This window comes from Zootoca vivipara, chromosome 5 (genome assembly GCF_963506605.1).
Source record: "Zootoca vivipara chromosome 5, rZooViv1.1, whole genome shotgun sequence".
In the NCBI taxonomy this organism is placed as follows: domain Eukaryota; kingdom Metazoa; phylum Chordata; class Lepidosauria; order Squamata; family Lacertidae; genus Zootoca; species Zootoca vivipara.
Genome location: NC_083280.1, coordinates 4,410,497 through 4,438,448, shown reverse-complemented (window position 1 = coordinate 4,438,448; position 27,952 = coordinate 4,410,497). Strand labels below are relative to the sequence as shown.

General features: G+C 44.1%; 1 protein-coding gene across 2 annotated transcripts; it reads right to left on the bottom strand.

Annotated features, from left to right (window-relative positions):
• Positions 1-2,035: 2,035 nt before the first annotated feature.
• TFRC (transferrin receptor) lies at positions 2,036-23,652 on the bottom strand. 2 transcript variants are annotated; one of them, XM_035133139.2, is made up of 19 exons: positions 23,542-23,652; positions 16,623-16,681; positions 14,691-14,904; positions 13,305-13,503; positions 13,052-13,180; positions 12,524-12,611; positions 11,509-11,631; positions 10,946-11,044; positions 10,571-10,710; positions 9,810-9,976; positions 9,156-9,275; positions 8,979-9,064; positions 8,829-8,892; positions 7,889-7,956; positions 7,532-7,578; positions 6,816-6,900; positions 6,093-6,326; positions 5,561-5,701; positions 2,036-5,045 (listed from the first exon to the last, which is right to left on the bottom strand). In XM_035133139.2, exons 2-19 carry the CDS (start codon positions 16,653-16,655, stop codon positions 4,803-4,805), a joined length of 2,280 nt encoding a protein of 759 aa, XP_034989030.1. In that variant the 5' UTR covers positions 16,656-16,681; positions 23,542-23,652; the 3' UTR covers positions 2,036-4,802. The 2 variants fall into 2 exon arrangements, with proteins under 2 accessions (XP_034989030.1, XP_034989031.1); XM_035133140.2 differs by lacking the exon at positions 23,542-23,652 and adding an exon at positions 20,914-21,080.
• Between the last annotated feature and the right edge of the window lie 4,300 nt (positions 23,653-27,952).

The following is a 27,952-nucleotide window of genomic DNA, read 5'->3' as shown; positions in this document are numbered from 1 at the left end:
AAATGACCCAGGCCCCAAATACCAGAAATATTATCTCCTTCCCTACAGATCCTCTTGGGTGCTAAGATCAGCAGAGGATGCTCTCTCAGTTATTTCATTTCATTCATTCATTCATTCCGATCCCACCTTCTTCTCCAAGGAGGGCAAGGTGGTGCAACTGGTCTTCCACTCATGTAATTTCCCCAACAACCCTGCAAGGTAGGTTAGCCTGAGAAGCAGTGATCAGCCCAAGGTCACCCAGCGAACTTCCTAGCCAAGTGTAGATTTGAATCCTCGGCTCTCAGGTCCTAGTCTGATACTAACTACCAGTACACCACCACACTGGATTGTTTCACCATCCTCAGAAGTTTGGGTCTGGCAACCCCTAAACCGTGGAACTCCCTCCCACCAGAGGTGGATCTGGCAAAGCTCCAAGAGGATGAAGAAGATACAACTGATTACTGCTTGAGGTGTATGTTATTAGGAGCCACCCGATTCCTGTGTAAGTTGTTTTGAACTGTTTTTAATACTGTTTTGAACTGTGCTTTAATTGTTCTAACCTGCCCTGGGACCTTAGGGGGAAGGGTGAGTAATAAATTATAGCAATAGTATATGGGCATGGCTTAGAAGCTGCGCCAGGATGTGGGGCAGAGCAGCAGTGAAAGGCAAAGTGGTGTCTTTCCATTCCACATTTCACAATCCCTTTCCCCCTTGAGTGTAAAAACAGAGAGCTGGGGCAAATCTAGTTTCACCTTCCAGACCAAAGTCCTGCAAGTTGAACGTACGTTGCCTCAGGCTTCCCTACAGCCCTAAGGAGTCCGTTGACATCTCCACGGCCTGTGATCTAGCCTGTCGGGTCTCAGATTCGGAGCAAGCCACAAAGGAGCGATCTGGCTTGGCACATTGGGCAGCAACTACCCTAAATCCGCCAGAAGGGGCTCTACGAGGCTGGAGATAGCTCTGTGCTGCTGCACCGTACGTGCAGTCTGTGCTGCTGGTGGTGGTGGTGTGCGAGAGACACAGCCGGCTCAGGACAGGATCACAGCTCCTTTTATAGCAAGAGCTGCTCCAGTTGTGCAAGACTGGGCCTGTCCTTCTCTGCCTGATCATGGCACTGCCTTGAGAAGGTGGGTCTGCCAAACACTTCGCTTGCCAGGAGCATCTTCTTAGCTTGCTTAGACACACTCAGCCCACATACAGGCCCGAAAAATTTGGCTAGTTAGTGCCTTGCTCCCAGGGGCACATGAGTAACTCACATGCCTTCCTCTCCAGGATGGATAATTTGGAAAGCATCTTGGCTTTCAGTCCTGGGAGACCTGCCCCTGCCTTGCTCACCTCTTTATGCCTAGCTTGGGAGGACAGGGCCCTGACTGGCTGCAGTTACAAAACAGCCTACTGAACAGATGCTTGGGCCTTGTAAAATGCAGGACTTGGAGGTTTGCAGGAGTGTAACAAAAATCCTTTTTGCCAAGCTGCCTCTGTTCCACACCTAATGACATACATCAAGCTTGGCCATCTTAGCCCTGACCAATGGGTATTTTCAAATGAAGTAACATGTTTTTATCGCAACATAATTTTGAAATTCCCCCACTTTCAACCTGAGGTGTCTGTCCTGCTAATATATCCCCCAATAAGGTGGGTACACAATGCAAAAACCTCTCTAAGCTGCTATGAGGTGGGGAATCTATGCAAGGATGAGCCCCTGACAATTGGCCGTTACATAATGGAGTTGGTATGGCTTGTAAATGCAAGTTTGTAACATGCAGTGAGGTTATGCCTTTTCATACGTGGACTCTACTCGGATAAAAATGGAACTGAAATGGCTTTGAAATGGCATTCTCTGGTTCACAATGCTTCTGACATTAGTACATTTTGGGCTAGACAGGAAACTCTTAATCAAACTACCGGTAACTAACTGGTAGGGATATCAAGCACACTCAAAATGTAGTCTGCACTTTTTATTTCTGGGCAGGCCATAGAACAGGCCGTTAATTAGCAGCTTCCCAGGAACCTACATGTCCACTAATGTAGCTTAAGAAACCACTTCACAGTCAAGTCTTCCTTGTTCTTTATTGACAGTCATCTTGCAGTTCTCATCAGCCATAACACCAAGATTACAACCCCCAACTCTAAATAATCTCATAGCACAACAGCACAAAACACAAATTTCAGAGATACACATAGCTTATATAGTTGAGATTCAGTCCAATTTTCCCCCCAGTAACTATGCCTATGCTTTATTACCCACCCAAGATGCATGCAGCGCTATGGGAAGACCGCCACTACTTTGATGACCCAGCATTCACAGGCCTCATGAAACGGAGGGAAGAAAACCACGCATGGGAAATTACCAAGCTAGATTTTTTTCACTCACACACAAAAGGTTTGAAATGTAATTGACTTTTATCTACACCAGCTTTAACCAACCTGGTGGTGCTCTCCAGCTGTTTTTTTTTTAAACTACAATCCCCATGAGTCCCTGGAGCTGCACTACCAAGCTGGGTAAAGTTGGGGTAAACAGAATTACAACGTGGAAGAGATTTTACAAGAACACATGACTTTCCATCCTTGTGCCCAGCTCATCAAGCTTTCTCCAGCACAAAGCATGAAATCCCGGTGTGTGGAAGCTGCTCATTTAAGCAAAGAACCTTAAAAGCAGCACTTATGAATAGGTATAGAAAGCATCTTTATCAGCCTGAGTTTTTGGAGAGCCAGAATACGCAACTTGTTTCTCTGTTGAGGAATATCTAAAGGGATGTTCCCACAGATGTTTGAACCAGGTTTTTGTACCAGAAGCAAAGTAAAAAAAAAAGTGAAGTGCAACAATCACAGTAGATTCAGTTATTTCAGTGCAGGAAACTGATCAGAATTCATCCACTCAAGCTCTTGAAGCATTCCCAACTGACACCCACATTTTAACACAAATTTCTTTATAGCCATAAGCAACTCTTATATACATTCATCCAGCCATTTCTTGAAGTCTTAGAAGTAGATGTGAGCAAAAAAGAAGGAGAAAGAAGGGTCAGGCTTCACCAAGAGTCAGCAAAAGCCCACTGCTCAGTCGTCTCCAAGGTTCTCAGCAATATAAAACTAATTGTGGCAGCCAATTACTACCCTGGCCTTGCTCACAGTGTGGCAAGAGCCACTAAAGTAGTTATTGCATCCAGCACAAAGTGAGACCAGACAAAGACAGACTGTTGCAGATGTTTGAATATACATGTTAGATACTAACGATCATGCTCTGCAGGTGTTATTGCATGGTGAGCATTTACAAAAAAAATTATGGGAAACACTGTCCCCGATAATTAAGACACCCTTAGTGCAACATATGGAGGTCACTGCCTCCGATACAACACTGTGGTAGGCAAAAACTACCTTGTTCTTTAACATTATGGGAGACACTGCTCCCGATAATGTGACCCAAGTTCTCATGATACATCGCAGTGCTGGAAGTTTTGCATAAGAGCTGCTGTTGGATTCACACAGCTCAACACAAGCCTGCAATGGTTTGCATCAGCCTAAACACAACCAGGAGTCAGAGGACTGATGGAAAGCCCAAATGATGGGGCTCCAGACCTACTGAAGCACAAGGAAATCCCCATCACATACTGGTTGCACCCAGTCAAAGGAAGCTTTTCATTGAAAGGATCCGGCAGAAGGTGCATCTCACAGCTTTCGCTCTATCTTCTGAGAGTGAAAAGCAAGAGAAACACTTCCCGGGACTTCCCCTCACCTGCTTGGACTGCATGATCCAAGAGATGAAACAAAGTCTCTACCCCCCAGAATCCCAAATAATCTTCCGAAGGGATGGTGCTGTTGCAGACCACTGAAGGTTTGGTGGCAAAAATTCCAGCTATCATGGTTGGATTGTACTAGCAGATGCTGCTTTATCAAAAACGACAGTATAACTGTCATAATTATGGAAGTCACTGCTTCCGATAATTATATTCTGTAGAAAAAACAAATACCATTTATAGTGAACACTGCCACTGATAAATAAATAAATAAATACCTCGATACCAAGTCTGCAGAGTCAGTCTCTCAAACAAGTGCTGCAAGTTAAGACTAGGTCAAGAGACTTCTCGTTTACTGAAAAGGCCTCTCAGCAAGGGCTTGGGTACAACCAGTCTCCTCGTAGGAGGAACGGTTGTCATTTAACTTTTTTAATAGTACCACAGGACCACTCAAGGTACAATAGCCTTCATTTCTTTGGCTTGACCTTCCTTAGTACGGAAAGAAGCAAGTCACAGGAGTGTTTCACCTGGGACTCTCTCAATTCCTATTGGGAAGGCGAAAGTTTTCATTTTCATTCCTTGCTAGACAGATCTTATGTCAAGGTGTATTGGCTGTATCCCAGAGGCCAAGGGGTCTATGGAAGAGCTTCTGTACCCAGGGGAGAGACTTCCTAATAGGATTATAAGACATGGGAGCTTTTAGGCTCACAAGTCACATGGCAACTTTGCTTTAGAGGAGTCTGGGAGGTCAGGTTGAATTCATAAGAATCCAGGAGCCCTTACAATTCTTATGAGTTCAATGCTGTGGTTGCTTTGTGTGCAACCCTTGGAAGAAATGCTTTACTCAGCCCAAGATCAGCCCTCTCAAATTTTGGGTTAGAGAGGCCAGCACATTTTAAAAGGTGAACCTACATACATCTATGTTCTCTGGGTCAGGACATTTTAACTTGCTTGGAATTGCTCAAGTTTCAGCCTGGACAACTAAAAATCCTCTGAAGGCCTAAGGGGACTTTGTTATGTGCTACTGGTTGAAAAGGAAGGGGTTTCCCTGTTGCTGTACTTGAGAATTAATTTTAGCTTTCAACCTTTTCAGAACTCATTGTCTGTGTTCCAGATGTCACCAGAAAGGGCATTAGCAGCACTCTGGATTGTCCAGGTTGCCAGAGCAAGCTGGTTCCTGAACACATCTTCATTGAAGGCACTCCTGTTTGTCTTCAAGAGACCCAAGTGGTCCAGCATCACCTGGAGAGTATGGGAGCCAGAACCAAAGAAGATGTGCCGGAGAGGAGTGTCTTTTGGAGAGACGTATGGGGAGAGGAAGTTGTACTCCACCTTAAGAGGAGAGAGAGAGAGAGAAACACAAGTGAAAGAGAGCTCTGGGATTAGGCAACCCTGACAGGTGGAAACTCTGAATTGCTGGTGACATGTGGAAACCAGCAGAGTACGCGGAGCCCCAGCAGAATCTTCAGACATCTCCTTCTCCCAGCAGAGCAGCTTTCTCCAGAGTCCCTGGGCAAGGGGAAAACTCCTCTCCCACACAGTTCAAAGTGACTCTAGACACAAGACAAAGCTACAACATAGTAAAGAAAGATGACCAATATTTATGGATTCTAGACTACTAGCTGATTAGAGCAGAGGGACCATGTACAGAGTTGACTACCTCCTAGCTTATGGTTATCATGGATTCGGGCTTTTAGCCTTGTCATTGTAATTTGCACAGGGGATTGATCAGATTCCAACAGGTCACCAGGGTCTTCTGCTATTCACTCCCCCAGGGTTTACAAAATCTCTCAGAAAAGGCTCCCTTAAGATTCTCACCCCTTTGGGGAGGAAGGGAAACAACTCACTTTCATGATCCTGTCATTCAAAGCACGACAAGCAGCCTTGTTGGTGAGGTCGGTGTTTCTGATATCTTGTGCCAGGGTGCTTGTAGCTCGATTGAAGTCTCCACGGGCAACCATCAGCCACTGTTGGCCCAAGCCCATATTCTGCAAGCAAAGACAGCAGGCAAGTCTTTTATGCAATATTTGAAATGGGTGGTAAAAGAACAATTTTCTCCCTTATGCTCCTTTAGGAATCCTCCCCTCCTGTGCTGAACACTACAAGGGCCTTAATCCAGGCTAGAGTCCTGAATAGCAGCTCTCCTGTTAGAGCCCAAGTACACAATACAACCTACTGTTAGTGGTCCCCACTGATCCACTACAAATGAACACCTATCCCTATAGACATTTCTCTACATTAACCCTACCGAGTGCCAGAAGCATTTACACTGCAAGAAACCACTGTGAACACCACAAGCGCTGCCGCAAGACCAGGCACGGCAATGCAAACCTGAAACAAAGCCCCGCTTCCCCAGCACCTCTTGGTATTTTGCACTACCTGCATCTCTTTCCGGTATGGAACTATCTTCCCTATAAGGTCACGCAGCTTGTTATTGTAGCTCTCATAGTCCAGGTACAGTTCGTGGTCATGCGTCATCCTCAGAGCTATACGACCAGCGATTTCAGCTGCTTTGCGCATTGTATTTTCCAGTGCAGCGGAGGAGCTTAAACTCGTCAACAGGTTGCCCAGATTGTCTAATTGGGTGTCAAGGAAGGGATACTCTTTCCCATCCTGCAAGAAGTAAACAGAGTAAGATTCTTTGCCTGGTGCTCCACACTTCCCAAATGGTTTCTCTCATCCATTTGAAATACTTCACATTGTCCTAGCAAGTCTTCCACATTCAGAAGACAGAAAATGGCAGGTTCTTGTCAATTAGAAGTAAAAGAAAAGCTGTAGGGGCAGGGTATTTTTATTAGGTCCAATGGCGTGTCACAAAGTACCGAACAATGATTTTTCTTCCCAATTCCTCAGGGTGGCTCTTACAAATGGGGCCTAGGATGCAAACCAGTGAAGGGTCAAATTCAGGAGGTGGTTGCAACCTGCCTCCATGATTTGGCTTACATTTTAAAATCTGAATGGGCCTTCTGCATAATTGACTGCTCCAGTCAATTTCTCCCAAGAGTAGGTATTGTGCCCTGCTGTGGCTATTAGATAATGTTCAAGAGGTAGCACATAGATGAGCTTGGGGCCAGGAAAGCAGAACAGCATTAACCAACTTACATCATCACAGAAGTGGAACGAAATAGATGGTATCCCCGAGTAGGACAGAAAAGGAAAGGCTGCGTCATCAATACGAAACGGGACCCTGCAAAAGGAGTAGTTTTCAGCTGCTGTGCTCAGCATTGAAGAGTCATTTACTTCAACAGAGGTTAGAAAAACCAAACAGAATGATGCACATGGCACACAGTTCAGATTTTGCTGAGAGCACATTTCTAGCTCTTGGTAAGAGCATATTTCTCGCTTTTTGGGCTGCAAAAGTTTGTACAGTCGTACCCTAGTTTTTGAACAGAATGCGTCCGGAAGTCTGACTTCCAAAACGTTCGGAAACCAAGGCATGGCTTCCGATTGCGCAGGCACACCAGAAACAATTGTGGAAGCCGCATCGGACGTTTGGCTTCCAAAAACAGTTAAAAAACCAGAACATTCACTTCCAGGTTTCAATCATTCGGGAGCCGAAATGTACAAGTACCAAAGCGTTCGACAACCAAGTTACTGTCACATGCCTGCCCCGTTGCCCAAGAAAAAGCACTGGCAAGGTAAGACCAATGTTCTGATGATTTAAATTGACAGATCTCAAGGCAGCCTTGGAGATGGGCAGAAGAAGCAAAACTGATGCCCATCTGCTGCAGATGGAACAGAGCAGCTACTACAGGTCGTTATACTATCAGGACCAAAAGGATTTCCCACTCCAGCCACCCTTCTGTAATAATACTTACTCTTTTCTGGCCAAAGTGGAACGAAGATCAGTTGACGACACAGTAATCTAAAAGTGAATAAAAGATGCACATTTCAATAAAACCTTCCCCAGATAAAGTACAGTCTTCCACCCCTTCGTCTGAAGACTCTAGTGTTCTGCAAAATTCCGAAGGATGCATTGTTGTCAACAGATATTCCCCGCCACTTTTGCCATAAAAGAGCTTGAGGTAGCAAGACTCATACATATAACTGTGGAGTGTTTCTCAAGCTTTTGATCAAGACCCTCTGTGCAGGGAAACAGAACATGGCCACAGTACCAAGTTTATGGTTCAGCTTCTCCAGGTCACTGCCTGCAACTTTCAAGAGACGATACTCACTCCTGAGACTGCATCTTCCAACAACCTTTTCAACATGGGGCTGGCAGAGAACCTGAAGTCCTTTGAGCCTGTGAAGTACAATTTAAAAGTATTAGTTCAAGGCCTACTGAGATGGACTGATGATCTGCATTGCAAGCTATGGACTGTGGCTATACATCCTCACTTCCATTTTAATTTCAACAAAGTACATCATCATTATCAGCCTTTGGGGTGGAGAGGAGGTGTTTACCTGCAAGCACTAGTTAGACACCTCAGGTGCAAGAAAGCTGAGTTTTTTCCTTTTTGCAAAAAACTAAGAAACAAGGACACTAAATGCTTCTCAACTAATACCTTAAGGAAGAAAGGAGGGTGCAACTCTGATATGACTGTAAGGGACAAGCTTCATGTCCCATAGGATTTTTGCATGATGCTCCCATAATAATGTGGTTGTAGCAAGAGCATTTGTAGGTTTTCATCTTACAACTTCCATTGTCTTTCCCACCTGCATTTTCTCTACATGGGAGAAAATGCAAGAACAGGATTCTGGATTAAATGGGACACTGACCTGATCCAGCACTCTTTTTAGGCTCTTATGCAAGTTGGTTCTAGGGAACAGTTAAAGGCCACAGCCTCCACCCCAATTGGCTGAATTTCAGTAAATCAAAGTGGCAAAGATCTCCAAGGGAAGTTTAGCCTCAAAGTGTGTTTTTAGTCCAAAGAGCAAAAGAAACCAAGAGTTTAGTGCCTTCAGTCTTTTGATTCAATCTGGTCTAGAAAATGACCAGGATCGTTTATTTTTTATGTGTAACACAAACACACTCACCCTTCTTAAGATTGTTTTGGACACATCTGTTGTTCACATTTATCCAGTTTATATTATCCATCAATCATCAAATCATATTTACAGTATTAAATTTACAGGGAACGCCCTCTATCACATGCAATCTTTAATGTCCATTACCCCAAACTGCTGCATCCAAGTTGATATACGCAACCGCCTTCATGTGGAGAGACGAGGAATAGCCCTGAAGAGAGTAAGGAAACAGCAGCAATTAGCTATTTGCATGATCTGGCTGTTCTGAAATGACCAATACACTGGAGCCGAACTTACCTCCAGCCATTCTGTGGCACCGACAGCTCCAAAGGCTCCAGCACTCCAACTGGCAAATACAATACTCCGGCGGGGCTTGTACCCATCTGCAAAGAGGAGAGGGGACAACTGCTGTATCCAGCTCTATATTCATGCCTAAGAATCCCTTTTGTAGACACTCAGTACCAATCTCCTTACCAATTCTCACGATGTCAGAGAGTGTTTTGGCAAGCTGTAGAAGCAGGGCGGTTCCTACACCAGCCTTTACGGCTCCAGGCCCCCAGGAATCACGCTGGGCTCCAATGACTACATACCGATCTGCAAGGCAGGGATCAACTGTTAGTTCTCCATCCTGAGATTCTGATAGAGGTCTAAGGGTATGTTTAACACACACCGTGTTATGGTGCACACCAGTGTTGCAACTAAGTCAGCTGCAGACTTGGGGACTAGCCTATGCCTTTATCCTAGTATATTATGCAGCACAACCTTCTTCTGCTCAACAGCACCAAACTGCAATGTCTTAGTCAGTTATTTCACTACCAAACAGTATGCATTCAATGAATCATCTTGCTAGGCTGCTTCATGTTAGTCATCTTGCAGTATTTCCATTACAGGTATCATCATCCTGCGAGTCTGGAACGTGCTCTGTTATTGAACACAGGCTGGGAAAGCAGTTTGGCATGCTGCCCACACAGCATCTCTGTAGATCATTTGCAGAGTAGGGAGTGGGCCGAATGCCCATCAAGGTCCCTCCCAATGCCATGGAGATCTGAATCGTGAAATGGTAAGTAATGAACTAAGGGACACCAATCCTTCCCTTTTACATCTACAACAGATTGGCAAAGCTTTTACCTTGATCCTCAAAGCCTTTGATCACACCGAAGATGTTTAGGATTTTCTTTTCCACAAGCTCATTGTTCACCTGCAGCGTCACACTTCTTCCATGAGAATCGGACCGAAGCTTGTAAGTACGAAGTCTTCCTTTCCATGAATTTGGATAGTCTGGCACATTCATAGAGCTGAAGAGAGAGAAAACTAGTTATTGGAAGCACACAGTGCCTCCTACCAAGGTCCTCCTGAAATGGCAGTCCTAAAAACCAAATTCCAGACTCCTGGCGATTTAAATCACAAAAGGAATTCAGCAAGCAGCTTTACTGGGCCTAACAAACTGTTTATTTCTACTGGAGATAGCTCCTAGAAAGCACAAAGCTTCCTCACAACACAGTCAGCAGCTTTGGAATATAGGGAGGCACCTACTTCCAACCAGCTATAGAGCATTACAGCTTCTGCCTAGCAGAGTGCAAGGAGTAACTTGTCAGGGCAGAGGCTGTCCCTCTCCCCCAAATGCTACTATGTTGTAGGAATTCCTAGCCAGGAATATGTGGCATTGCTATCATTCAGGTGCCAGCCAAACACATTTTTCCCAGGCATTATAGCAGCTTTAATCCAGTAAACTTCCATCTGTTTTTGAAGGTGAGGGGTTTTTTTTCTAGCAGCTCCGATTTGGGTTTTTTAAAACTGCATATCATCCTCAATCTGGTAACAGTGGCTCTTGAGAAAGGGTACTGACTCTATCATTAGCTCAACTTGAGGGGAGGGGAGAGTATGCTTACCTGAATAGTTTTTCTGCAGCAGAGCTTGAAATGGTTTGTACTGGAATGCGTGGGAGGCCTGAGGATTCAACTGGGGGAAACTGAGTATGGTTGAAAGACGGAAATCCAGGAGTAAAAGGGTCTCCTGTCCCAAGGTGAGCCTGCCAAGGCAAAATCCAAGAATTATATGAAAAATGGAGACCAAAAAGCAGCTCAAACAGGTCTATTTCAGGGCATTCACAAGTTAAAAGGGTGGGATTGTGCCGCTGTTTGCTCAAGAGGAAGCTATTTGTCTTTGTCTTTCATTTGCTGTGCTAGGCAGGCTCCAGAATCCATCTAGGAGGCCTGCAGGAGAGGCACCCACATTCACCCAAGGAGGTATAGGAAACCACTCACATGTCCAAATTGGGAAGTCTGGTCTCCAAGTTCCGCATAGTCATCTGGATCTGGGTATATCAAGACTCCTACAGCACCCATTTTCTTGGCATTTGCCACCTAGGAGGAAGCGTTTAGCACATTTACTAGCATGTTTGTGCCAAAGAAAACAGTAAAGTATTAAATGGAACTGGAAATTAGTGGAGCCATTCCACTGTGACCATTGCCCAGTATCTATAAAAGATCTACAGCCCACCATATGTCATTTTCCCATGCTTTTGTCCATTCACAGCCACAGTAGCACATAAGCTTTTATCGAGTAGTGGCCAGACTATTTTTTTGCAGAGCACAAGAATGACCTGGGAAGCACCAGATAGATCATAGAGTTCAATTTGGCTCAGGGGATGGTGTCTGTTGCATGTCCATTCTGGAGACAGTGCCAGCTCGTGAGTCCTGAGCATTCGTGACACATGCAAAAGAGATGGGAGTTGAACAGGGAACTGGAAGAGCCACCACAGGGTCCCTACAAATTCCTTTATCATGCAGCATCTTTACTGGTCCTGTCTTAAAAGCATAAAACTTACTTTTTCAGAAAAAGCAATTTTTCCAGCTCTCATAAGGATCACTGTTCCAGTCAAGTTGACATTTTTCTGCAGCAGTTGATAGAAGTCTTCGTTGCGCCCATAGTTGGCATAAACAGGTTTTCCCTATAAAAGAGCAATTAAGTGACAAACTAATCTTGCTGCATCTCCTTTCAAGCAGACCACAAGATTTCACATTAGAGAGACCTTCCTGAGCTATGCTGCAGAACGGTTCCTGTTTCAACCCTAGAGATCTTAAAGCATCTCAGGCAGCATGACTGAGAAAATGTAGCCATACCAACTGTCTAAGCAGAGCATAAGGTCCAACCCCTGGCCCAACAGAAAGTAACAGTGTGCTTGGAATATTTCCTAAGGCCTGGAGACCTTCCTTGATTGTATCCACTTCTTGACGTGAGAAGGGATGGGACAGTTAGGACTAGTGTCCTACATGCTACACGTGCCCATTGACTTATATAGGCAACATTAATGATGAAGTTTTGTTTCCAGGTAACACACTGAGTTAACTCTAGATCAGTGGTTCCCAAACCGGTTTTTTGGCCATGCCCCACCTAAGCATCTCTAAAATCCTGATCCCCCCCACACAAATGACATATAATTCTTCTTATTCAAAAAGTGAACGGCTCACGTGGAGGAAGCCTAAAAGGCCATTAACTGTAAATAATTCCTTCTCAAATTGCCCTCCTTAAAAATCAAATTGTCCCCCTGTAGGGCGTGTGCCCCATGTTGGGAGGCATGGGTCTGGACCAGGCATCCCCAACTTGCGGCCCTCCATATGTTTTGGCCTACAATTCACATGATCCCTAGGTAACAGGACCAGTGGTCAGGGATGATAGGAATTGTAGTCCAAAACATCTGGAGGGCCAAAGGTTGGGGATGCCTGATCTAGACCATCGCAAACCAGCTTACTGGCCAAAGCAAGTTTTACTTAATGTACAAACTAGCATGCCACTATGTTGAAAGCAGAACTTCAGGTACCTAACAAGCCAAGCCAACTTACAGAAACCACCGCACTTTCACTGTATGCTACATAAGCTTGAGGAGTCTCCAAAGTTTCACTTGGCTGTTCCAGGGAAACTACATTAGATCTAAGAAAGAATAACAGCAGTCAATCAAAGCGTTAACACAGAATTTTAAAATGTTTTTAGTCCCAGTTACACAACTAAGGGCTGCACATATCCTGGACCATCAGTCTTTGGGGAGCTTTGAAATGCAAGCCTGTGCTAGTTTTTACTGGTTACAGCTAACCCTGTGACCACTACCCTAGGACCAGGAGAACAACAGCAGAAATCACAGCCTTAAGATCAATTTGAACCTGGACCTTACTAGACAGGAAGTCTGTTCTCCTTTTCTAATATATGAATATTCACTTCCTGTATTTTGGTTTTCCACATTGGGTTAATTCTCAGAAGATCTGCCAGCTAAGTTATACTGCAGACACCTTGTTGACAACTTCATATAGAATCAGCTCTTATATTTGAGACTGACCAGAGGAGCTCTGGTATTGAAGAACTGAAGAAGCACATACCCTGGGTTCTGCAGCCTGACGTAGTGCTCATCATTCCAGACTTTATCCAACTTGATTTTCTCAAACTCTTGATGAATGATATTGGCTAGGTTCTCATCTCCTGGACTGCCAGCATCAGAAAAGACTGACCTGAACACAGAGGTATTCCAGTCAAGTTATGTTTCCTGAAGCCAAGCATTGCAGCCAGCCATCATTTTGAGTCTACTGAAATGCTCTTTCAGAAAGGATTTTTGAGGTTTCTAAAGAAGCTTACCCGATTCTATTGATGAAACTTGTAGAGCGCAGCCTGTCTGACAACTTGCTTTTGAGGTCACCCCAGTATAGCACAGGTTCTGGTGCCGGTTCCTCAGGTTCAGGTGCACATTGATAGCCATGGCATGGTTCAACACCATCTTCACATTTTTTCATTGCCTGTATCCTTCCACGGAAACTCAGGTAGCCAATTAAGAATCCTGTTTGTGTAGATTTATTCATTGAACTTTGTTTATATACCACCTTTCTTTTAAAAAAAAATACACCTCAAGGTGGTTTACAAATCAAAAGCCAATACAAAATAAAATGCAATATGCTTTTTACAAATACAGTGGTACCTTGTTTGAGTACCAAGGCATTTGAGAAGCAACTTGGAACCCAAACACTGCAAACCTGGAAGTGTTCCCATTTGCAAACTTTTCAGAAGCCAAACATGCTCCATTGAGTGTTACACTTCTGTTTTGAGTAAAATAAAAAAATTCCTTCAGTAGCACCTTAAAGACCAACTAAGTTTTTATTTTGGTATGAGCTTTCGTGTGCATGCACACTTCTTCAGATACACCAATACTTCAGCATAATACTTCTGTTTTGAGTATTATGCTGACGATTTGAGTGCCACACTTCCGTTTTGAGTGTTATGCTGAGGTCTGTTTTCGCTATTTATTTTGCCTTTTGTGGCTTTTTGTGTGTGTGTGTGTGTGATTGTGTGGAACCCAGTTCAGCTACTGATTGACTGTGTGACTGCAGTACATTGTATACTGCTTTCATTTTATGAATCACTGGTCTCATTAAATAGGAAAATTCATGTTAAATTGCTGTTTAAGGGGTTGTTTTTAAGAGTATGGAATGGCTTAATCCTTTTTGCATTACTTTCTGTGGGAAAGAACACCTTGCTTTTGGAATGGACTTCTGGAACAGATTAAGTTTGAAAACCAAGGTACCACTCTATAGCATTCCAGACTTTGTAAAATTAAAATAGTTGATGAATAGATGCTGGCTTTACATATGCAAATGCAAGAAATTCAAAATTCAGAGGAACTTCTAGCATGATCACCAATGGATAAAATTCCCCTCTTACTTTTTTTACAATTCCAGCAGAGATCAGGGTGGATTTTTTAAAGTCTATGAATATTCCTGTGGTTTGATACCATTGTTGTATCATTTTTTCTTTATTTTCCTGTAATGCAGATGCTACTGTATATGTCCATAAGTAAAGCCTTCCTAGAAGATCTAATACCCATCTGGCACCATTTTAACTTTTAATACACCAAGTTTATTTGTAGGAAACACTGCTGAATTGTGCTACCGGAGGGAATGCATTATTTAGTGTGCCTTGGAAAATACAAAAAGAACAAATTCCTCCGTACTTCTCACCTATTCATCTTACCTATAAGGAAAAGGAGAACTGCCCCAGTAAGTACACAGCAGAGGTGTCGATTGTTGTTCCTTGGTTTTATTGGTCGGGTATGAAGATGGTCAATTCCTCCATTTTCAATACCTTCCTCATCTTCAGCAGACAGTTTCATTTCCACGTGACTGTTGTCTCCATCTGGCTGTCGAGACAGACTGAAGCGGGTGTATGAGAGGGGCTCTCCTCCAAACTAGATAGAAAAAAGAATCCATCAGAGATGATGTTGTTGTTTAGTTGTGTCCGACTCTTTGTGACCCCATGGACCAGAGCATGCCAGGCACTGTCTTCCACTGCCTCCCGCAGTTTGGTGAGACTCATGTTGGTGGCTTTGAGAACACTGTCCAACCATCTCATCCTCTGTCGTCCCCTTCTCCAAAAAGTCAAGCTTATTTGTTGGTACTGATAACACCAAGAGAGGACTTTAATTCCACTCACCCTATTAGAACTTCGGAGTGTAAAACAGCTTTATGGCATTTTAAAGTCTAACACATTTATTATGGCCTAAGAGTTTGCAGGCTGTGGTTGACTTCATCAGAAGCATCTGATGAAAAGGAATGTAGTTCACAAAAAATTATGCCCTAACAAGTTTGCTGATCTTTTCAAGATTGCTTTTGCTGCACTCTGATAATATAATAGCCTTGCTGCAAATTATTTGTAATACAGTGGTGCCTCGCAAGATGAAATTAATTCGTTCCGTGAGTTGTTTCATATTGCGATAATTTCGTCTTGCGAAGCGCAGTTTCCCATAGGAATGGGAGGGGGGGGATTGCAAAAAAATTCATCTTGCCAAGTGCTGCCATAGAAAAATTTGTCTTGTGAGTCACCCAAAAAATCACATACCCCTTTCGTCTTGCAAGTTTTTCATTGTGCGAGGCATTTGTCTTGCGAGGTACCACTGTAATTGAATATCTGAGATTGGAATAAAATCTGGTACATATGAATAGGAAAAGTAAGTTTGGCTGTTCTTTCCCTACTGTATATCTTGACTGGATCAAGAAAAGGAGGCAGAAATATATAAAACATGACATCCAAAGCAAGGTCTCTGGGGGTAGGGCAGCATGCAGTATTTTTGGTTCTTAAATTAGCTGCTGTAGAACATCAACCTATCTGGGTTTATTAGATTAACAAACATGACATAATCAGTCCAAGGCTTTTACATAGACATGACTCTGCTAATTCATAACTGTGGTCATAATTAACCCATGCCTCAGTTACTGCTCTGCGTACTAAATGTACCATATTTCCCAGGCTGCCACCAAGGGCAGCCCCATGGATAGTAATTGCAGTACAGTGGTACCTCTACTTACAAATTTAATGCGTTCCAAATGCACATTTGTAAGTCGAAAAAATTTGTACGTCGAATCCCATAGGAATGCATTGGGAGAAAAAATTCGTAAGTAGAAGCAACCCTATCTAAAAATTCGTAAGTAGAAAAAATCCTATCTAAACCGCATCCAAGATGGCGGACGGAACTCCATTCGTAAGTAGAAACATTCGTAAGTAGAGTTATTCGTAAGCAGAGGTACCACTGTATATGGGAGGGCTTAGACATAAGCTCAGCAGTTGAAGAGCTACTTCAGGCATGTACAGGCACAAATACTTGTTTCCATTGAACAACTGGCTATCTACAGTTCTTTGTGACTTAAAGTGGGGTGGATAGCCAGTGGCCCTCCTGTCCCCATTATCTCTAGCCTGCATGGCCAATCATCAGGAATGGTGGGAACTACATCTTAGCACCACCTGGGAGGCCAGAATTAAGAATGCCACTCAGGTCCAATTCTGCATGCTGTAACAGCTTTTGCAGACCAAGCTACATGTAAAGACAGGGACTAAGTGGTGCATCAAGGTTTTGGCCAGGGTATTTTTATTATTTGAGTAAACCTGATAATGCAGTTTGATCATCCTTACCATGTTAAATATTGCTTTCCTAGCATGATCCATAGCTGGTCACTCCTTCAGGTACGTAACTGAAACACAGATGTTTGAAGACATTTTAGCAAAGCAAGATCTTCATTAGGACAGTAAAGGCCACATCTACTGTATAAGGCACAAGAGCTCTTCCCATCAAAACTAAAAGCTGCAGTCACCACTAGAGGCCTCTACAACCACATGGACAGATTATCTGCAACACTTTGATATACAGGTGTACTGCACTCCATTCTATCGTTATTGAGCCAGATAGTTTTAGGAAATGGCATTTATAAACACCAGCTAGTAGGTAGCTTTCCAACATGGCTACTCGGCTCACTTACCACCTGTTACCCATTGTCAGTGCTGCTCTTCCTGCAGAAAGAGGACATGCTGGCAGCTACCACAAGCAGTGGCCCTAGCTAGCACCCATTACCAGAGATGCCCCAGGACACCAGGCAACCACTGAAGCCATTCAAGTGCCATCTCAACTTAAAAGCTGCACCTTTTGTAAACAAGATGCAACTCAGGAATTAATTACAAGTCTAATTCAAGTACTTGTAAGGACATTAAAAGGACATGACAGTTAAGTCCAGTCGCTTAGGACTCTCGGGTTGTGGTGCTCATCTCGCTTTAGAGGCCAAGGGAGCCGGCGTTTGTCCACAGTTTTCCAGGTCATGTGGCCGGCATGACTAAGCCGCTTCTGACGAAATGGAACACCGAAACCAGAGCAGTGCACAGAAACGCCGTTTAACTCCCCACCAGAGCGGTACCTATTAATCTACTTGCACTTTTTAGCATGCTTTTGAACTGCTAGGTTGGCAGGAGCTGGGACCGAGCAACGGGAGCTCACCCCATCGTGGGGATTCGAACTGCCGACCTTCTGATCGGCAAGTCCAAGAGGCTCAGTGCTTTAGACCACAGAACCACCCGTGTCCCTTTTAAGAACATTATGAATGGACAATTAAGTAATTTCAATCACTTTTTAATTTAAAAATGGGCATACAGTATGATAAACAATGGAACCAGGGAAGGGACTAAGGGGAAGTCAACTCTTTTCTTTTTCTTTATGTTTGAATACGTATTGTTGTTATTTTTTGTTGGAAAATTAATAATATATACACCTAAAAATACAGTGGTACTTCGGTTTAAGTACACAATTGGTTCCAGAAGTTTGTACTTAACCTGAAGCGAACTTTCCCATTGAAAGTAATGGAAAGTGGATTAATCCGTTCCAGACGGGTCCAGGGAGTACTTAAACTGAAAGTACTGTACTCAAACCAAAGTGTACTTAAACCGAGGTATGACTGTATATATAAAACAAGTCTAATTCACATGACAGGATGGAATTTCTGTCCCGAGTAGCTCAGTTCTGCAGCCATGCCCGCTAATTTCAAGGACTTTCTTTGTGACAGCTTCACCTGTCACATACAGAGTAGATGACCTTTAACACATCTACATTTAGATACTGTTACAATTGTTTAGAGTTCCCGTGTAAGCATGGCCTGAAGTGCCAAGTCTACGTGCATACAGTATTTCACTGTGAGTTACTTTAGGGGTGGAAAGCGGAGCTTAAGGACGAAAAATCTTCACAGAAGCCCTAACTAGTAATCTTTTGCTGTTCAGCAATTCACAGCTACTTTATCCCTCATGCCACTACTATGCTTTTGCATGGCAATTTTCTTGGTGGGCAATAACTGCAGCTGTAGTCATGGTTGAGTTGAGAGGTTTTTCTTTTTAGTGTGTCATGTCTTATTGAGTTTTTACTATTTTTTGTTGGGAGCTGCCCAGAGTGGCTGGGGCAACACAGTCAGATGGGTGGCATACAAATAAACTATTGTTGTTGATCTGGCTTTTTTATTAGATTGCTACACACGAAGTGTGAATTGGTTAGTAAACATAATCTCAAGTGCCTATCCAGCTGGACTTTCTCTTACCACTACCACCAATTATCCTGTAGGAAAGCCTTTTTAAAAACCACTAAATGTATTTGAATGATTCTTGTAAGCTGCTTTGAAAGGATTGTATCTTGAGTGGCATGGTATAAATATAGTTGTAATAAATAATACACAATGTAGTTGTGACATGGTATGTTTCAATGCTGTATTTTGATGCCTATTGTGAAATACTTTCTGGATGGTCCACTGCGGAAAGGCAGCATGCACATAGAACTAAACTGAAGCTCTATTGCCTGTAAAAAGACTCAAACCTACACCCAAACAGATTTATCCTTATCAGGCCAAGCTCTTCATTCACTTGGATCAAGTGACTCAATTACAGTTTTATTACCTCCAATCCTCCCAATAAGATTTTGATCTTCAATCAGTCCCTGAACACAGACTTTCCAAGCTTCCCCACATCTTGACATTTTATATTTAGGTAGGCGCTAAAGTTCTAAATGCCAGCACCAGTTCTGAATAGTTTTTTCAAACAGCTTCTTTTCTTGGCAAAAAATATAAGGTATAAGCTTTTGGCAGCAGCTATTTTATTTGTTTGAACTAATAGCAATATGAGTTCATGTGCACCTTCAAAATTGATGCAAGGTGCATGTCTTTATCCTGTATCCAACGCATCAAGCAAGAAGCAGCCCCCAGAAGTCCCAACACATGGCAGAATGGCCAGTCTCAGTTGCGAAAATGTGCCAAGCATACATATGCACTGTCTTTGGAGTTACATGCGGCTCAGGAGTCAAGCTTAGCCACAGTCTATCTCTGGCTATTCCACATCAGCAAATGATCCCATAGCCTGGCCAGAGAAGATAACCGCTTCGAGGAAAACTGGGTAAACTGCTATGTACTAGATAGCAAGCAAATGAGCTCCACCTTTCTGTAGAAAGCAATGAGTCTTCCACAGAAGGAGGAAACTGATATGTCCCTTTCAAACTTCAAGTTAAGAGTGGAATACAGGAATACTAAGGTACACAGCATCACCTTTTACACCGGTGGCCCCGTTAGGTAGATGTTAAATGCTTGCAGCTACTGAAAATGGATCAACAAGCACACAGCTCCATTAAACACCAAACCAGAAACAGGTTACAGAAGGGGCAAACCTCAGGCTAAACTTTTAAGTTATTATGAATCCACATTCCAAGCATCTACCTAAAGTAGCGATGAAGAACCTGTAGTCCTCTGGATATTGTTGGACAGCAACTCCCATTATCCCTGACAACTGTCCGGGCTGGCTGGGGCTGTTGAGTCCAACAACATGTGGAGGACCACATAATTAATATTTTAATTGTGCTCTACTGTCTTAATATTTGCTTGTTTGAGTAGGTTCTGCAATTGCCAGAAACACTGCAGTTGCAATATGCTGGAATTACCAGTTTGCTCTAACTGTTTATGAAGGAGTCAAACAAGCCAGTTTGGCCTGATTTAATCTTACCATATCTTGCACTACTATAGCACTCAATGAGTCTTCAGCACCATGAATAAAGCAAGAGTTCTAGAACTCTTAGAACATATTTTCATTCATGGCAAGGCAGAAAAGTAATAGATATACTTTACCTATAACTTCACAAACTAATAAAAAAATTCCTTCAGTAGCACCTTAAAGACCAACTAAGTTTATATTTTGGTATGAGCTTTCATGTGCATGCACACTTCTTCACAAACTAATGTTTACAGTAGCACTAGGTGTGTCACCAGCTCACTGCCAAGGCTTTCCATTGGTGGCTAAGTTCTCATTTCAGTATCTGCAGGGCACCATGAATAGCAGAGCCCAAGGTGTGCCAGAAAGCAAAACCACTGACTAGGTGGCACAAACTGCTTGTTGAAACTCCTAAAACAAGTCACCTCACCATGAACTTTCATGTACATGGGAGGCATTGATCTGTTTAGCATAACTGTGCTGTCAACCAGCCTATGCATCCCATTTTGATTTATAAAATATTTATTATTTCAATTTCTAGCCTGCTTCTTTCTACAGTGCATAAAATATCTCAAATATAAAAAATGCAAATTAATATATAATAACCATAACTATCTTAATTCATTTCAAAACGTGATATAAAATCCTAATAATTCATTTTGGCATATTATAACATTTCATTATAAAATACTTAAAGCATATCAATTGATATCCGTTAGCTAAAGCAAATAATAAACCAGAAATATGCTAAACATTTCCAATGCAGTTATATTACAATAATATAATCAGAAGGCAGCACATGGCAGTACTATGCCATATGCTATAAAAATTAGTGAAGTGCAAAAAAAAATTCATATACGCTAAAAAGTAAAGTGCAGACGGTTCCTTGCGGCTTGATCATTTACTATAAAGTGCTCAAAATCACCTCTCAGTAATCCTCTCAGGAAGGCACCGTGTAGGCAATAGTAGGCTTCAATCACCTTCAGTTTAGCCTCTCACCCCAGACTCCCATTAAAGCCATGAGGTAAGTTTTTTGTGGTTAAGAGTGCATATAAGAAACCAACCTGCCTCTCACAGCTAGGCCCCGCCCAACACCCTCCCTTCCTGGGCTGTCCCCCCCCCTAACCAGAATTTATAGCTAGTACTGTAAAACAAATAAGAGCTCCCTCTGCCACCCACACTAAGGATCAACCCCTATAGGCTGCCCCCTAAGTGCCTCCTTTTATCCCTGATCCTAACAGCACTAGCCCTAGGAAGCCCCCACGGCAGATGTTCCAGGAGCAGGGTGAAATACAAGAAAACAATTTGCCACCCCTGTTCAATGGCCGCTGCTGCTAAACACTGCTGATCAAAGGTTAGTGTCACCTCCCTTGACCTTCACATTTATATGCAGTAAAACAACAACTGGGAAACATGAAAACCTCAATCACGCTGCCATTACTATTTAAGTAGAATCCTAATCTTGCATACGTAAAATAAGTCCTGCTGAATTAAATAGTGGCGCTGTGGCTAAACCACTGAGCCTAGGGCTTGCTGATCAGAAGGTCGGCGGTTCGAATCCCTGTGACGGGGTGAGCTCCCGTTGCTTGGTCCCAGCTCCTGCCAACCTAGCAGTTCGAAAGCACATCAAAATGCAAGTAGATAAATAGGAGCCGCTACAGCGGGAAGGTAAACGGCGTTTCCATGTGCTGCTCTGGTTTGCCAGAAGCAGCTTTGTCATGCTGGCCACATGACCTGGAAGCTATACGTCGGCTCCCTCGGCCAATAATGCGAGATGAGCGCGCAACCCCAGAGTCGGTCACGACTGGACCTAATGGTCAGGGGTCCCTTTACCTTTACCTAGCATGCAGTAGCAGCCACTTGCCACTAAGTCATCAGAACGGTCAAAACATCTCTGCCCCACATGTGGTGGGATTCTGTGGGAACTCACTGTAGAATTCATTTAAAGGCACTCAACTATTGCAACAACTTCCCTTCCATCTCCTCTGTTCTGAACCGGTCTGACTGCACAATTAACCTGTGATGCAAGGGTCCGCCACATTTGTACAGCAACACAAACCATGTCCTAAGGATGTACTTTAGGGTGGCGACACAAGCCTCTACAGAAGCTCTTCTAGCAAGGTTTGTTTCTGAAGCTCCTTTTAACTTTGACTGCATACACACTATACATTTAAAGTGTTCTCAAAATAAAGCTTGTTGGTAGAGCTTCTGCTCTGCATGCAGAAGGCTCCAGGTTCAATCAGTTTTGGGGGAATCTCCTGTCCGAAATCCTGGGGAGCCATGGCTGGTCAATGTAAACTAGATGAACCAAGGGTTTACCTCTGTATTTGGCAGTTTCCTATGCTCCTATGCCTAACAAGGCAGTTCATCAACAACTCTGCACAGAGCAGGAAGAGGAAAATTAATGGAAAAGCAGCAAGTCATACTGCACCAGCAGACAAGCACATGAGTGGGCAGAACAAATAATTTAAATGAAGATGAGTAAAAGGCCTTGGGCCCAGAAATATCAAGAAAAATAAGCCTCCTGTAATAAACCATCGTTATTCTTTATATAAGCAAGCTGGGGCAGAAGCCACGAGGGAGAAGCAGTAACAGCCAATGAGCAGGCTTGTTGCCTCACCCCTTCCTTTCCCAGCATGCTGCCCCCCCCCCATCCCTTCAAGGTCAGGAAATACGGAGCCATGCGCTCAAAGCACATGCAGAGCTCCCCTACCCAGTCAAAACCCATGGAGGTTCAGCTAAGGGCCCATATCCCTAACAACAGGATCCCGCAACTACACAAAAAGCAGCGCATATATGGCCCACGTTCTCCCCAATACTTCCGACTGGTAAACGGTAGAAACACCGCCCCCCCAACTTCATTAGCGCCTTTCCTATTCCCCTACAGTACCCCAGTAAAATGTCCTGTGGGGAAGCACGATTTCAACTCTGCTCTATAAAGCACACAGGCCACAAATTACACACACACACCCCGCCTCAAACAACCCATTAGCCTGGAGATCTTCCCCGTCCGCCCTTACTTCACCCCACCCCACATTATGCGGAGAAGGGACGCCTCAAGCCCTGGTCGGCCTAAAGAAAAGGTCAAAGCCGACCAATGTCACGTAGTCAAGCTTACAAGGAGATCGACCGCAGCGGAAGAAATGCGCAGAGACTTTTAACAAAGAAAAAAAAAGGGACAAGGACTTGCGAAGGCGAAGGGCCCCTTTTAAGCGTGCAGCGAGGGGCAGAGCCCTTTTAGGGTCGCAGTGCAAACTGGATAGCGCCCCCCCCCAAGTTCCCAGAGCCAGCCTCTCCAATTGCATAATGCAAAGCCTCGCGCAGAACCTTTTTTTTTGCCGCCCGCCAACGAGCTCTGTAGGCAAATGAATGGGAGGAGAGGGAACGAGCGTGCCTGGAGCGCAAGGCAAAGGGTGCAGATACCATGCGGTATTTGCATGCACCTGGACTACAGCCAGACGGAGCACGCGAGCCCCCCGCCCCTCCTCCCGAGAAAAGCCCTTCTCCCGGCGGCCTCCCCCGCGGCGACGCACCCGCTCCCCCGGCGCATCACCTTTCCCAGGCAGGCCCTCTCACGCGGCCGTGCCGCAAGCACAACCAGCTCAGTCTTAAAAGAAAGGGCGTCCAGTGCGTCGCGCAAGCGCGTAAAAGGGCAGCCCGGAGCCCCGCCCACCGGCGCCGTGAGCGCGCGACCCGCTTTTCAAGGAGCGGCTGGGCGGCGCGTGGGCGGAGCTCGCCCCGAGGCCGCGTCAAACACACTGTGGCACGTGGGAGTGCGGAGACGCGGGCGTGAAGCGCACGGGAAGCGAAGGAACCTCTTCCCCAATACATAGAAAATGATAACACTGAACGGCCAAAAAGCACCATTTCGGGTTTCCGAGACGCGTTTCTCCCTCTTCTTTGGGCAAAGAGCGAGGCTGTCGGCCGCCCTCACCTCAGGCAGCTGAAACGGGCTGTCAGCCGAAGGCAGCAGCGAAACCGCCTTTTAAGTAAAAATAGTACGATGAATGATGATGATGATTTTCTGAGGCTGGGGCTTCCGCCTCAGGCGGCCAAAATGGGCGCGCCTTTCGCTAAGACGCGAGTCGCTCGTCATGTATGTAATTGCCCTGAGGCGGGTAATAACACTACGAGCACCTGCTGCTTGGGTGTTGGAGGGGAGTCTCTGACAACGCACAGAAATCACGTCCCCCGCCCCCGCCGTGTAATGAATGTTTATGCAATCCCTGCCCGCTCTACGGATCTATGACAGATTCTTGTCATGGGAGGTTGGACTAGATGACCCCTTGTGGTCCCTTCCAACTCTACAATTCTATGACAGCCTTGAAAGTGCCTCGAAGCTCTCGGTTTACCTTCTATGACAAGCGCAGAGCAACAACAGGCCCCCCCCCTCCTCCCCACCTCAGGAAATCGTCGCTTATGGCTGCAGCTTCCGAGGCAGGAGGGCGGCGTTAATACCACACACAAACAAACAAAAAAAACACCGTGGCTGAGGAAAGAAAGGGGTTACGGGGTGGCTGGGACACGTCGCCGTCCCCTCAGAACTTTAATTCTCCTCAGGCAAAAAAAAAAAAAAGACACGAAAGGAAGCGCGGGAACAGGGGGGGTTGGGGTTGGGGGAGAATTAGCATGGACTACGACAAGTACAAAGGTCCGTCCGCGGCCTTTCCCCTCACGCGCTGGCTCCCGGGAAAGAATCACAGCCTTCTTAAAGGCGGCGATATAAAACAAAGGAGGTTTTTTTTTCAAAAAAAAAAATTATTTCAATGTTATCTCAGGCACCTGACAGGTTTCAGGCTCGGGGGCGGAGCCGATAGCCCGCAGGGAGTTTCTGGGGGAAGTGAAGCTAAACGGCCGTGGGGGGGAGGGGAGGGGAAGAAAAAAGGCGGGAAATAGAAAACTGCGCTGCCTGAGAAGGGCAGGAAAGAGGAAAGGACGGCCTCGCTCCTCAGAGGGACCTAAGTGGCCGTGCCTTTCCTTCGCACTTGGCATAGGTTTTATGCAGCGCAGAAGGTGCTCCGATCCTCTCGCCGCTTAACGGCACAAGGCGCGCCATTCCGCTTTCGCTTTGATGCACGCTTTGACAAAGTGGCCCGAATATTTATTACATAAAATCTTATATACTGCTTGATGGTCAGGGGTAGGGAAAACATGTCAGAGCTCTTTATGAAAGATAATAAAATCATCGATAAAATCAGCTATTTGAAACATTCAAAGATAAGGTTAAACACCCACCAGCTTCCTACATATCTGAGTAGGCTCGCCTAAACATAAATATTTTCAGCAGAGTGCAAAAAAGTACGTTGTTTTGACCAAACGAATTTGTTTTTTAAAATAAATTTTTATTGAACAAATTTAACATAGTACATTATCTATCATGTTATCAATTACATTTCCCCCCTTTTTATCCCCTCCCCACCTTCCCAAGACTTCACTCCGCTTCCCCCTATGCTTTATCTCCACATGTTATTCTCTGCATGTTATCAAATTGTACATATCTTTACCTTATCTATCCTATGTTCTACTAATAAATTGTGGGTGTTTATTCAAAACCTGCCAAGGAGTCCGGTTCCTTTCATTGTCTTTTAAAGTAATTTGTGAAAAGTTCCCGTTCTTTAAAATCACAGTTGTCCTCTCGTAGTTTATACGTTAACTTTGCCAGTTCCGTATAGCTCCTCAGTTTTTCTTGCCATTGTTCTTTCGTTGGGAATTCCTCAGTCTTCCATCCTTGTGCCAACAAGACTCTGCTGTTGTGGCATACATAAATAAACTCTTTGTTTTCCTTGGCAGGTGTAACCAAATAAATTTGTTAAGACAGTTTAAGGTGTCACAAGACTTGCTTCTCCCGTCCCTATGGCTGCACCACATACAGTACATTATATAAGGGCATTTGGAAGCTGGAAGCTTTTATTACCAGTACTTGCCAGTAACCAAAGGGCAAAGAACACAGATGAAGTTTTGGAGAAAGGTGGTTGCAAAGTCCTTCAAAGGCAAACCTCCACAGCTTTGTGTTATCCATCAAGCGATCACCCTTATTATTAGCTATAAAGTCCGAAAGCTTCCATTTTACATCTTTGAGGAGTGACTTCTCTGTCTTGGGGAAGCAAGTGGTTCCTGTTAATTTGAACATGTAAAATGGCACTCAGGGATATATATTTATTAATATATAAAAATAGTCTTAAAAGTCTTTAAATAGTCAGGGTTGTATACTGCCAGAAAGCATAGGTACTTAATTCTTTCCCAGCCATTTTTCCTGAGGTAGTCCAGGTGAGGTGCATATTCCTCCTTGCAAGCAACTACTTGGAAAAAAGCACTAGACTGAATAAAGCAGGTCTTTGCATGTCCACATATTCTGACTCTCCAATCTTTGCCACGAAAAGGTTGCCGTCTTCCAAATCCTGGATATGTTCGCTTGCGGCTGTTATGAGTTAGTTGGCAAGTTATATAACATCATAACTGCATGGGCGTTTGGCACTTTATGAAGTGTAAGGGAACTGGTCGTTGCCCCAAGGAGCTTACCATTTTAAAATTCAGCACAAGGGAGAAGGGTGGAATCAGTGGAAACAGGAATGCATATACAGCACATTATATTTATTTCACTTTACTTATGCTTGGCAACAGTGGGGTTCAGGGAGAAAGAGGTTGTAATGTCTTCTTCTTGAAAACTAGGTTTTGAGGAGAGGCGTGAAGGAAGAAAGGTGGCTCACACAAGTTTTGTCTTAATTCACATTTGGTATATCCAAAATGTAGTTGTTTAAACTGGGGTTGAAAGCCAAACTAGAAGTGAAGCACAGTATCTGCATTCCCCATGAAGGTTCTTTAAAATGCAAATACAGTAGCTCATTTTGGGTGAGCTGATAATTACCAGGATTGCAGCAGTTGGAGCGTTTTAGCCAAACAAAGGCCCGGGGGCCGGAATCGGCCCAATCGCCGGCCCACGGATGGTCCGGGAATCAGTGTGTTTTTACATGAGTCTAAAATGTGTCCTTTTACAGTATTTAAAATGCATATCTGGGTTATTTGTGGGGCATAGGAATTAGTTCATTTCTCCCCAAAAAATATAGTCCGGCCCCCCACAAGGTCTGAGGGACAGTGGACCGGCCCCCTGCTGAAAACGTTTGCTGGCCTCTGAGGTGGGGAATATAAGAAGCTCCCTTATACAGAGAAAGACCATTGGTCCAGCTAGCTCAATATTGTCCACGCTGACTGGCAGCAGCACTCCAGAGTCTCAAATGGGACATTTCTAGCCTTACTTGATTTTGTTGAGCATTGAGCCTGGGGGCTTCTACAAGCAAAGCATAAACTCTACCACTGAGCCTTAAATTTAATATCCTGCTGAGGTCCTAAGGAGAAGTCCTTCCCTGATGCTAGTATTTGCAAATTAAAGATTTCCCCAGAAAGCAACTAGCCATTTTCACACAAATGATTTTCCTTAGTAGGGGAGGAAAGGGTTACACTCTCCTTTCCCACCTGCAGTGATTACAACAATTACCAACCTCATCCCCACACAGCTGATGCTGTTTGCATTTAAAACAACAACCTCCATGTTAAATGCAAAAAAAAAATTAATGTCACATGTGGCTTGGCCCTGAGCTCGAAAAAACCCCCAAACATGAAGTGGGGGGGGCACATATAAATTATTAATACATATGCTAAATCTGCTTTTATAAATCTGTCACTATCAATCATTTTTTAAAAAACGTGAACATTTTGTCCAGCCCCCCCCCCCCCAGATAAGTACATCTGTTTTTCAGTCATACTAATACTGGAAAAGATACTTACTCTAAGGGCAACTTCAAGAGATGACAGTACCAGTTACTTTACACTTTAGACCTCAGGGGGTTACCTGTGGGACTTTTATGTGAACAGCTGGATCATTACAGTCTTTCCATCTCTTTCAGGAAAATAAGAATTTCAACTGCAAATGGAGATGCACTTTGCAAATACTGTAGTCCATTGATTTG

What these genes read in the sequence shown, in the direction of transcription:
- TFRC (XM_035133139.2), bottom strand. Translation starts at nt 16,655, where the DNA reads ATGGATCATGCTAGGAAAGCAATATTTAACATG. An exon ending in AGTTTCATCAATAGAATCGG is followed by an intron (nt 13,181 to 13,304) that starts GTAAGCTTCTTT and finishes CTCTGTGTTCAG; the next exon opens with GTCAGTCTTTTCTGATGCTG. An exon ending in AAATTGCTTTTTCTGAAAAA is followed by an intron (nt 11,045 to 11,508) that starts GTAAGTTTTATG and finishes GCTTCCTCCTAG; the next exon opens with GTGGCAAATGCCAAGAAAAT.